The sequence below is a fragment of the Oratosquilla oratoria genome, chromosome 10 (genome assembly GCF_046742065.1).
Source record: "Oratosquilla oratoria isolate Oo_2021 chromosome 10, ASM4674206v1, whole genome shotgun sequence".
In the NCBI taxonomy this organism is placed as follows: Eukaryota; Metazoa; Arthropoda; class Malacostraca; order Stomatopoda; family Squillidae; genus Oratosquilla; species Oratosquilla oratoria.
This window is the reverse complement of record NC_134786.1, coordinates 8,414,961-8,427,460: the sequence shown is the minus strand read 5'-3', so window position 1 is coordinate 8,427,460 and position 12,500 is coordinate 8,414,961. Positions and strand designations below refer to the sequence as shown.

The following is a 12,500-nucleotide window of genomic DNA, read 5'->3' as shown; positions in this document are numbered from 1 at the left end:
TATTTTTTTGGGAGGGGGACGTGTTGTCGTCTTTTTTAGTGGGCTAGGGGTCCTTGGCTCCGTGCGACAGCTAAACTCGCTTTTTTCTTTTTCTTTTCTTTTCTAGTTTCCGTAAGTTTCTAAACACACGAGAACGCAAGAGTTGTTTTGATTTTTATATTTATCATTTTTAAGTCTTTGATCTATAGCCAAATATTTTTCAAAACGTGATTTGATTTTTTCTTTTGTGATCTCTTACCTAACCATAACGTGAAGGCGTTATCATACTGAACTATTTTTCCTCCAACTGTTGGAGAAGAATTGCAGCCGCCCGGAGGAAGGAAGGAATCCGATAATATGCTGGAGGAAAATAACTTTCCTCCAGCATATAAAACTGTATTCTACGTAAATTGTTGAGAAAACAAAATAGTCTGCCATAGTGATTTTACGATGGAAAAAGTTATGGAAGTGGCCGGTAACACCGATTAATTGGAGGTTGGAGGAAAATAGCACAGTGTGATAACCCTTTTAGTCTTAGGAGTCTTACCAGGCCCCTGACCCCTCTGAGGTGAGCGGTACCGCCGATTAATCGAAGGTTGGAGGTAAAATAGCCCAGTGTGATAGCCCCTATAGTCTTCCTAAGAGACTTACTTAACCTCTTGACCCTGCTATCCCCTGACCTCCCCTGACCCCTGACCTCGTCCCTCATGGAATCTTCTCTCCCTTCGCAGATGACCTCCCGCGTTCTCCTCTTCCTGATGATTTCTTCCATGGTGGTGGTCCTTGGCGTTCAGGCCAGGAGCTACGGCAGCGAGTGCGAAACTCTGGCTTCAACTATACACGTCACTAAAGGTTTGTGAAAGCTGTGAATGTCACAGTGTCAGGGCATGTTTTCATGTAAGAAAGTCACACATTTACACACACTTACACATACAGACACACACACCAGCTAAACCTCACCAGCAATGAATATAATCATCCTTCGACATTTTCATCACTGGTAAGGCCCCAGAACACCCAGTCTTAAGTAAACACAGCATCATTTGTGGATAACAGCGTCTAGCACATTAAATACTCAATATAGACTAGTTTTGATTTTACACAAATTGTATATTGCCAGTGTATTATCATTATTATTATTATTATTATTATTATTATTATTATTATTATTATTATTATTATTATTATTATTATTATTATTATTATTATTATTATCATTATTATTATCATTATTATTATTATTATTATCAATATAATAATAATAATGATGTTAATAATAATAATGATGATGATGATGATGATGATGATTATGATTATGATGATGATGATGATGATGATGATGATAATAATATTAATAATAATAATAATAATAATAATAATAATAATAATAATAATAATAATAATAATAATAATAACAATAAATAATAATATAATAATAATAATAATAATAAAAATGCATAATAATAATAATGCTAATGATAATAATAATAATAATAATAATAATAATAATAATAATAATAATAATAATAATAATAATAATAATAATAATAATAATAATAATAATAATAATAATAATAATAATAATAATAATAATAATAATAAAGAGAGGGCGAGGTAAGAAGGGGTGGCTATACTAGTAAATGAAGAGATAGGTAAACATATAGTGGAGTGGAAGGAGGTTTCTTTAAGGATAATGTCGATGAAGGTGAAACTGGGGAAAGGAGATCTGGGTTTTTGTACATGGGCCTGGTAGTGAGAAGAGTGTAGAAGAAAGGGAGTCTTTTTGGATAGATTTAAATGAGTGCATAGAGGGATTAGGGAGGAACGTCAATGTAGTAGTATTGGGAGACCTTAATGCTAGGGTAGGAAATGAACCAATTGACGGAGTGGTTGGGAAATGTGGAGTTCCAGGAAAGAATCGTAGTGGAGAGCTGATGGTGGAGATGTGTCTAAAAGAGTTGATGATAGTAAATACAGTGTTTCAGAAGAAAGTCAAGCATAAGTACACATGGGAGAGGGTGGTGGTTGGAAGGGTGGTTGATAGAGCGTTAATGGACCATGTAGTGGTAGATAGGAGTATAATAGGAAGAGTTAAGGATGTACATGTGCTAAGGGGAGAGAGAGGTGAAATATTAGATCATTTTTTGTGGAAGGTAAGTTGAGAGTGGAGGATAGATGGAGGAAGAGGAAAAGGACAAAAGGTAGAGAAGTGCTTAGAGCGAACTCTTTAAATGAAAAGGAAAAGGAGAAGGAGTACAAGAAAAAGCTGAGAGAGGAGTGGGAGGGAGTAAAGGATAGAGTAGAGCTAGGAGCGGAGGAGGAATGGGGATGGTTCAAGGAAGGAGTCACAAAGTGTGCAAAGATGGTGTGTGGAATAAGAAGGACGGGTGGAAATAGAAGGAAGGGCAGTGAATGGTGGGATGAGGAAATAAAGAAGGTTGTAGAAGAGAAGAAGCGAGCTTTCACAGATTGGTTACAAAATAGGACGAGGGAGTCATATAAGAGGTACAAAGAAAAGAGAAGAAAAGTAAAGTATAAGGTAAAGGAGGCAAAGAGGAGAGCAGATGTGAAATGGGTTAAGAGTATGACAGAAAATTTTGAAAGTAATAAAAAGATGTTTTGGAAAGAAATTAAGAGAGAAAGAGGAGACGAATCAAGTAGATAGGACAAGGTAAAATGTGCAGATGGAGAAATGATAATGGATGAGGCAGTAAGGGGAAGGTGGGCAGAGTATTTTAGGGAGTTGCTAAATGTGAAGGAGGATAGGGAGGGAAAAATAGCTGCAGTGGGAAGTGATAAGAAAATGATCGTGATGAATGAGGAAAATGGAGGAGAAATAAGGAGGGATGAAGTGAAGGCAGTTGTTAAGATGATGAAAGCAGGTAAGGCACCTGGTCTGGATGGATGCCATACAGAATGTCTAAAAAAAGGAGGTACAGTGATGGTGGACTGGCTGGTGAGGTTATTTAATGTTTGTTGGAGAGAGGGTAGAGTGCCGGAGGACTAGAGGAGTGCCTGTATAGTTCCAATTTAAAAGGGAAAAGGGGACAAGTGTGAGTGTACTAGTTTCAGAGGGATCAGCTTGTTAAGTGTAGTTGGGAAGGCTTATGGGAGGATCTTGATTGAGAGGATTATGATAGGAACAGAGGGAGTGATTGGCGAGGAACAGTGTGGATTTAGGACAGGTAGAGGTTGTGTGGATCAGATCTTTGTGGTAAGATAGATATGTGAGAAAGCTACAGGAATAGGTAAAGATGTTTTTTTTGGGGGCGGGCTTTTATGGATTTGGAAAAGGCTTATGACAGGGTAGACAGGAAGGCACTGTGGGAGGTTTTGCAGATATACGGGATAGGAGGAAAGCCTTTAGGAGCTGTCAAGAGTTTTTACGAGAGTAGTAGAGCATGAGTCAGTATTAGAAATGGAGAGAGTGAGTGGTTCGAGGTAAAAGTAGGACTTCGTCGGGGATGTGTTATGTCGCCCTGGCTGTTCAACTTATACATGGATGGGGTGGTGAGAGAGGTAAATGCAAGGGTGGTGGGTCAGGGATTAGAGATGCTTATAGAAAATGGAGAAAAGTGGGAGGTGAGCCAGCTGTTGTTTGCGGACGACACTGCTCTTGTGGCAGGATCAGAGGAGGGATTGAGGAAGTTAGTGACAGAGTTTGGGAGAGTGTGTGAAAGAAGAAAACTGAAGATAAATGTGGGTAAAAATAAGGTGATGAGATGTACAAGGGGTGAAAGTGGCAGCAGACGGGAAGTGAACATTAAGGGAGAGCGACTGGAGGAAGTGGATAGTTTTAGATATTTGGGTGCGAATGTGGCAGGAAAGGGTAGAGTGGAGGTGGAGGTGGAATGTAGATTGAGAGAAGCGAGTAATGCCTTGGTGGATTAAAAAGTGTAATGAGGAATAGACATTTGGGAATGGAGGCTAAGAGGAGATTGTATGAAGGAGTGATTGTACCAACCGCACTGTATGGGGCAGAAACATGGAACATAAGAGAAGAAGAGAGAAGGAGTTTGAATGTGTTTGAGATGAGGTGTCTGAGAAGTATGATGGGGGTTACCAGGCTGGATAGAATGATAAATGAGGAGGTGAAGAGGAGAACAGGGGTGGTAAGGGAGTTGGGAGATAGGGTAGATGGAAGAGTGTTGGGATGGTTTGGACACATGGAAAGAATGAGTGAAGAAAGACTAGTAAAAGAGGTATGGAAGGCAGATGTGGAGTGAGTGAACATGAGGGGGCGACCTAGGATGAGATGGATGGATGGGGTGAAAGGGGCTTTGGGGAAGAGGGGAATGTCTGTTGAGGAAGGACGGGAGAGGACAGAAGACAGGGGTGAATGGAGAATGGTTGTATATGGATGATGTTGTGATGCATGAGGTGGAATGGGTGGGGGGATGGGGGGTGAGGTAGTATGTGCGAGAAAAAATTGACGCAGCCCGAAGAGATTTCTCTCCGTCTTCTCCTTTTCTGCATGAAGGGACGGAGAGGGGGAGTCGCCGATTTAATGAAGGGGCCTTGCTGTGGATGTGCTGTGTCTTGCGACACTATCTCTGACACAGGGCAGTGGATAAAATACAGGGACGACCCGTCATCCAGGAGGTGCCAAGATAAGAGGGAGGGTAGAGGGTGGAGGGGAGTGGAGTGTATTAGAGATGGAAAGGGTGGGAATGGTTTTTATACGTTGTTTTTTGGCTACCTCCCTTGTAAGGGAAAAAAAGCCTTTGGTGTATATATATACATATATATATGTATATTATATTATATATGTATATATATATATATATATATATTATATATATATATACATATACATATATATATATTATATATATATATATATACACACACACACATATATATATATATATATATATATAAATATATATATATATATATATATATATATATATATATATATATGCTAATCGTATATTACATCTTCAGTGCACTTGTTGCACTGAAGATGTAATATACGAAAGTGCTCTGCTTCGTTAGTTTCTTTTTCCAAGTGGTCTACTTTGCATATATATATATATATATGTATTATTGTTATTATCATTATCATTATTATTATCATTATCATTATTATCATTACTATTATCATTATTATTATTATTATTATTATTATTATTATTATTATTATTATTATTATTATTATTATTATTATTATTATTATTATTATTATTATTATTATTATTATTGTTATTATTATTATTATTATTATACACATACACATGCATGCATACACACACACACACACACACACACAGTTGGTAGAGCACTGAACTGCCACGATAGTGGCCCGCAGTTCTAGGTTCGAATCCTGCCCAGGGCCGAAATTATTTCGGTACCGCTGCGCTTCGAGTCGTTACTCTGACTCTCGTGGGCGGGGAGTTGGGTGTGTGTGTGTGTGTGAAAGGTCATAGCATTACCCATAGATCGGACCTACGAGCTCTGAGCTCTCTTCCAGGAGGGAAATAGCTGTCGATCACGAGTCCAACACGTGATCCAAAGACCAAGTGAATACACACACACACCACACACACACACACACACACACACACACACACACACACACACACACACACACACACACACACACACACACACACACACACATACACACACACACACACACACACACACACACACACACACACACACACACACACACACACAAACATGGCTAGCAATACATTATAATTTCTTCTTTCTCCAGACTTCCTACATTTTCTTCTCAAATAAGAAAAAAAAAAGTAAATAGCTTGCATATCATCAAGATGGCTAGCGATTACTTGGGGCCTTGGAAACCGATCCCCTCTCAAACTCTCTCCCCCCCCACGTCTCACAATCCGCCTATCTCTACTCCCCCCCAATCCCCCCATCACAACTCCCCCCTACCCCCACCCACCCCCTCCACCCGCCAGAATCTGACCCTGACGACTTTGGCCCATGGGTATGAGTAGTGTTAAAATTAAACAAACAAACAAACAACACAAACAAAATAAACAAATAAGTAGATAAATAGATAGATAAATGAATATGTATATGTGGTAAAGGTGGTAAGGAAACACAGGATGAACCAGCAACGTTTTCTCTTGACGACTCTGAAGAAGACGTTGAGTCGAAACGTTAGATTACTTTAATGTTCCTGTTTCAACTTTTTTTTTTTACCACCTTTTCCATTCAAATATCTCACCTTCAAAAGAAACATATATGTATAAATATATATGGATAAATGAATAAATAGATAAATGATAAAAAATAAATAAATGATTATATATGATTAGATAATCAATTAGATAAAAGATAAATAGATAGGTAAATAGATATACAAGTAGATAAGCAAGAATTAATCAATAAGTCCATGAATAAATAAATAAAAAATCGTAATTCAACAAATAGATTTATTACATAAATCAAAAGACAAATTAACAGAATAATGAAAAGGTAAGCCAATAAATCTATCAAGTAATCAACTAATATAAATAAATAAACAAATAAAAAAAAAAGTATTCAGCCATCATAATCTTCGTGCTAGCCTCTCCCAAAGCCACTAAAAGATTTGATGACGTTATTGTCTTCTTAGTGCCGAATCTTTGCTGCGTCAAGGATGCTGTCGCTGTCCATGAGGCTTAGGGGGTGAAGGGCAGGGTGAGGGGTTAATAAGGGGGGGTTACTTGACGGGGGGAAAGAGGTGGATAGTCAGGAAGGGGGGGGTTGGTGATGGGGGAGTTGGGGTTGGGGTTGGGGGTGGGCGTCAGGGTGGATGTGGTGTCTTCAGATGAATTAAATCCCTTGCCGGCACCATAAACCTCTTTGAGACGGGGCTAGTTTAGTAGCCACTAGTACTAGCGACCTGTAAACCACCTTTCTACTTGCCCAATGTAAACGGATAGTTAGTCAACTTGCCTCCAAATCATGCAAGTGTCAACACTTACTTTCCGGGTAAGATAACTTGTAAGCAGCACTAGCGGCTACTAAACTAGTCCCGTATCAACGAGGATTAAGACTGAAATAAGGAGGAAGACGGGGAGGAGAGGATATGTAGAGAGAGGATTAACGTGTTTCTACACTCAGCTGATTCAAATCGTTTGTTCTTGGCCAGAACAAAATATATTAAGGCTCGACCTATTGACGGGTCAATCTTTTTGTTACCTTAACGGAGAGATAGCCCATTTAGCCATCTCGACGTGGGATGTTGTGACGCCATGACTGTGAATAAAATCGTCTGGCGCCACTAATTAAGGGGGGAGATGCCAACCGGTACGGGAGGTTGTGTAGGGGTTAGGGGGTGAGGGGTGAGGGGGGTGGGGTGGGGGGTGACGCTTTGACGTAATACAGAAAAACTGGATACAGTCGAGCTTTTTTTTTTTTTTTTTTTTTTTTTTTTTTGCGAACTTTCTTTTTCTTTCGTCTTTTTGTTTCTAATCCTGCATTTGGGCGTGACGCTTTTTTTTCGTGCGGAGAATGATGGGAGAGTTTTGGAATTGGATGACAAAGAGGATCAGGGGTAGAAGAGGAGGAAGAGGAGGAGGAGGAGGAGGAAGAGGAGGAGGAGTAGAAGAGGAGGAGGAAGAGGAGGAGGAGGAAGAGGAGGAGGAAGAGGAGGAGGAGGAGGAGGAGGAAGAGGAGGAGGAGGAGGAAGGGGGAAACCAGGAGGAGAAGGAGGAGGAGAAGGAGGAGGAGGAGGAGGAAGAGGAGGAGGAAGAGGATGAGGAGTGGAAGGGAGAAATTTATGACGTTAAACCACATCATCAAGAAACAGCTCAGCCTTGACGTTGTTTGGAGAAGCACCTCTAGAGTCACGTGACCTGGGCCTCATTTCAGAGCACTTCGATGAAGTAGGGAGGATGATCCGCTGCGAGGACGACCTGGCGGTCAACAAGTGCGAAGGAGCCTGTTCCTCAAGGGTACAGCCGTCGGTCAACACAGCTTCTGGCTTCTTGAAGGTAAATGAGTAGAATATAATGTTCTTGCTCCTGTTCTTTTTTTCTTGGTCTTTGTTCTTTGTTTTTTGTTCTTTGATCTTGTTCTTTGTTCTTGTCTTTGTTGTTTGTTTTTATATTGTTCTTTATTCCTTGTTCTTGTTCCTTGTTCTTGTTTCTTGATCTTGTTCCTTGTTCTTGTTCCTTGTTCTTGTTCTTGTCCTTTGTTCTTGTTCTTTGTTGTTGTTCTTGTTCCTTGTTCTTGTTCCTTATTTTTGTTCCTTGTTCTTTGTTCTTGTTTTATGTTCTTGTTCTTTGTTCTTGTTCTTTGTTCTTGTCCTTGTTCTTACTCTTTGTTCTTGTTTTTGTTTTGTGTTGTTGTTCCTGTTCCTTGTTCTTGTTCTTGTTTAACCTTGTTCTTTTCCTTTTCTTTTCTTTTTTCTTTTTCTTGTTCCTGTTATTTTTTCTTGTTTTAGTTCTTCTTTCTGTTCAATTCCTGTTCTTTGTTCTTGTTTTCTGTTGCTGTTCTTGTTCCTGTTCTTGTTTTCTTTGTTATTATTTTCTTTTTCTTGTTCTTGTTCCAGTTCTGTTTTTGCTTGTTTCTGTTTCTACTCCCGTTTTGTTTTTGTTTCGTTATCATTCCTGTTCCCGTTCCTGTTCCTGTTCCTATTCCCGTTCCCGTTCATGTCACTGTTCCTGTTCCCGTTCCTGTTACTGTTACTGTTCCTGTTCCTGGACTGCTCAGTGAGTAAAAACTCCCGTTTTATTTTTGTTTCGTTCCCGTTCCTGTTCCTGTTCCTGTTCCTGTTCCCGTTCCTGTTCCTGTTCCTGTTCCTGTTCCTGTTCCAGTTCCTGGGCTGCTCAGCGAGTTATAACATAGGGAGCATTGTTGACACGCGTAATCGTACACGAGTATGGAATAGTATGACCAATCAGAGAACACGTAACAAATCGTAATGGGAGCCTTTTGTATGATATATATATATATATATATATATATATATATATATATATATATATATATATATATATATATATGTTACATATGTATATATATATTAGTTTATATATATTAGTTTGCTGTTTCCCGTGTGAATGCTATTCATAAAAATATGAAAAAATGGGGGAAATATTTACAGCATCTTTATGAAAATAAATTATATTTTACCAGTGTTGGGCCACCAAACCTGACCTAACGTAATCTAACCTAAATTAACTTAATCTAACATTTTCTAATCAATTCTGACTTAGCCAGCCACCAATTAAATGATTCTAATATGTAGTGTACCATTTTTTTTTTTTTTTTTTTTGCACGGTAGTTATGTTGTTTTTCATTTCTGTGTCCTGTCGTGTAGTTTGTAAGGATTTGTGAGTATGGATATGCCACAGTCTGGTAGAATGGACGTGTTGCTTGTTGTACTGCCTAACTTGTGTTAGTATGTCCTGGTACGCAAATTAATTGGGTTCCATGTGTTGCACTTTGAAGTATTTATGATGTGATTTAGGAAGGTATAATGTAGTGGCACATTTGTAAAATGAGACTTATTAACCTACTATCGGAGAATGAGATAAGATGGACAGAAAATCTGTAAATTTCGACCACTATCTGTGGTCCTCTTCAGCAGAATGAAGAGGATCACGGATAGCTGAATAATAAAAGTGATTCTAAAGAATGTATTGCTCATTAGTACTCAGGTACCGTTCGCAACCACTAATCCAGCGGTCTGAGTTCGATTCCTGCCCAGGGTTGAAGTAATTTCAGTATCGCTGCACCGCGAGCCGACACTCCAACTCTCGTGGGCAAGGAGTTTGGTGTGTATGTGTGTGTGTGTGTGTGTGTGTGTGTGTGTGTGTGTGTGTGTGTGTGTGTGTGTGTGTGTGTGTGTGTGTGTGTGTGTGTGTGTGTGTGTGTGTGTGTGTGTGTGTGTGTGTATGTGTGTGCGTGCGCGTGTGCGTGCGCGTGTAAGGTCACAGCATTACCCATACATTGGGCATATATGTGCTCTGGGCTCTCTTCCGGGAAGGTTAAAAACTGTCGATCACGAGTCCAACACGTGATCCAAGACCATGGTGAATCATTACTCCATGATACCATTTTGGCAAAAACATTGGTAACTATGATGGTAATACATGGGAATTACTATGGTAATTATTTGGTATTTCCTACGAGAAGAACAATAGAACAAAGTAACTTTGTCATTAAGATATTAATTTCACATACGTATAATTTTTGTACAAAAAAAAAAGATTAATGATTTCCAAACAACTAAAGCTAGCATTGTTCTTGTTATATTGTTAGGGATATAAGCTCTATATAGAGATATAGGATAGGGATATAGGACAGGAATATGGGGATACATGATAGGGATATAGGGATATATGATAAGGATATAGGGATATTTAGGGATATAGGGATATTTAGGGATATATGGATATATGATAGGGATATATAGGGATATAGGGATATATAGGGATGTATAGGGAAACAAAAGACCGTTAACGAAGTAATTTCTACTCAAACGAAATAGCAAAAGCAAGTAGCATGTGTAGTGTGCCGCCACCATTATACTGATGAACAGCGGGTTAGTAGTTCTCCATTTTCGTTGAATTACATTTTTCTTTTCTTCTTCTTCTTTCTTTCATGGTTACGCGTGCGGTTTGCCAAGATCTTTCCGAGAAAATTTTTCAACTAGAAATCAGGGACAAATCGTCAATCTGTAAATTGGTGCGTTTTTCTTGATAAGAACATAAGAACATAAGAATAAAGGAGACTGCAAGGGACCATAAGGCCTACACTAGACAGTTCCATGTCCATCACCACCCGTCATCTCCATCCATAAAGCTGTCTAACCGTTTCTTAAAACAACCGATAGTTTCAGCGCTCACTAACTACATGGTTACTAAGTCTATTCCATTCGTTGACCACCCTATTAGTAAACCAATTCTTGCCTATTTCCTTCTTAAATCTAAATTTGCTCAATTTAAACCCCTTACTTCGACTCCTACCCTGTTGTCTTAATATGATGATCTTGTTTGCGTCACGCTGACAAACATCTTACTACCTGGCATCCTATTTAGCTAAGCGCGTTGGTTGAAGGTTTGGTTAAAATTATTATCAGCTTCGCAATTTGTACCTCGATGCAAAACAAACCCATTAAAAAAAAGCGCTCCAGATAATCGTTTGACGATCATCGTTGAGCCATGAACGATCATCGTTGAGCGATAATCGTACCGAGATGAAGGTACCATAAGAAGGAAAGGGGTGGCGGCAGATAGACCTAAGTCAGTGAAAAGGTCAACCAAACATATTAATCCTTGTTTGCCTAATACGGAATATGACTGTAGATAGATTAGTTGTATTACAATGGGAAAGATATTTAAGGACGAGACTTTATTAATACATTTTGAGCTGATGGGGGGGGGGGTAGGGGCTGCTCACTGGCAGAATTCAATGGAGAATTTATGACAGAAAATTTATTGATTTATTTTTTTTATCTTAAGGCTATGGACCCATAAGGGGGCCATTAAGCCTTAGGAATTGACCCATAATACATAGAACCTGTACAATCATACATTTCATTGTTTTTTGTGTAACGTATATCTTTATAGACAATAAATTCTCTAATAATGAAAGTCGATTTTATCTATGATTATTTATATATTTATTCATTAATTCATTATTCTTTTGGAAAAAATTTGCATTAGTACAATAACTGTGGGTAGGTTAGGTTGAAGTGTTTTTGCCATATTGCAAATGCGAGGTTTAAACCTTTCATTTTCTTGATGAAGCTGTAAATATTAATACTAGACATCTTTCTTGTACAAGTTCAGGCAAAGCTTGTTCAAAACTTGTACAGTTAAATCCAAACATGTTCAACAGTTATCATCGTGAATTTACGATTGTAAATCATTAAGTATCAAAGTATGTAACTTATGTTTTCTTTTTTTGTTAGAAAAAGAAAAAAATTGGTACCAGATTCTTCGACATTATGTGTCATACTATAGAAATTACCTTTCTTATTTTTTGTAGAATTTTTTTTTTTTTTCAGATTATGAATCATTATGTATCAAAACCTAAAACTTATTTCTTTTCTTTTTTTGTTAAAAAAAAAAAGGTCCCAGGTTCTGCATCGTATTGTACCACCAGATTATAGAAATTAAATTTTCTTTTTTGTAATATATATATATATATATATATATATATATATATATATATATATATATGTATGTATATATATATATAGATATATATTTATATTTATATATATTTATATATATATACATATATATATATATATATATATATATATATATATATATATATATATATATATACATATGTATATGGTTCCAGGTTCTGCATCATTGTGTACCAGACTATAGAAATTCACTTTTCCTTTTTTTATTTTGGTTACAAAAATTATTAAAAAATAATTATACGAATTAGAGTATGAATATGTTAAGTATTCAACAATAAAAGAAAGCTCACTGGCCCAGCGGCTTACTTGTGGCAAAGGTCGAGGGGATGGCGGTTCGAACCCTGCCACCGGCGAAGTTGAACCAAAGGCAAGGTTTATTAAATTTCACCCT

The 12,500-nt window shown here is 37.9% G+C and overlaps 2 protein-coding genes across 2 annotated transcripts in view; one reads left to right on the top strand and one right to left on the bottom strand.

Annotated features, from left to right (window-relative positions):
- Positions 1-12,500, top strand: part of Pburs (bursicon subunit partner of burs) — a 92,522-nt gene that overhangs the window by 2,774 nt on the left and 77,248 nt on the right. The window contains exons 2-3 of the mRNA XM_076191417.1: positions 711-831; positions 7,813-7,934. Of these exons, the coding sequence (XP_076047532.1) occupies positions 711-831; positions 7,813-7,934 (243 nt within the window). The remainder of the gene's footprint in view (positions 1-710; positions 832-7,812; positions 7,935-12,500) is intronic.
- LOC143029067 (uncharacterized) overlaps positions 1-12,500 on the bottom strand; it is a 79,135-nt gene that overhangs the window by 43,045 nt on the left and 23,590 nt on the right. The window lies entirely within an intron of this gene.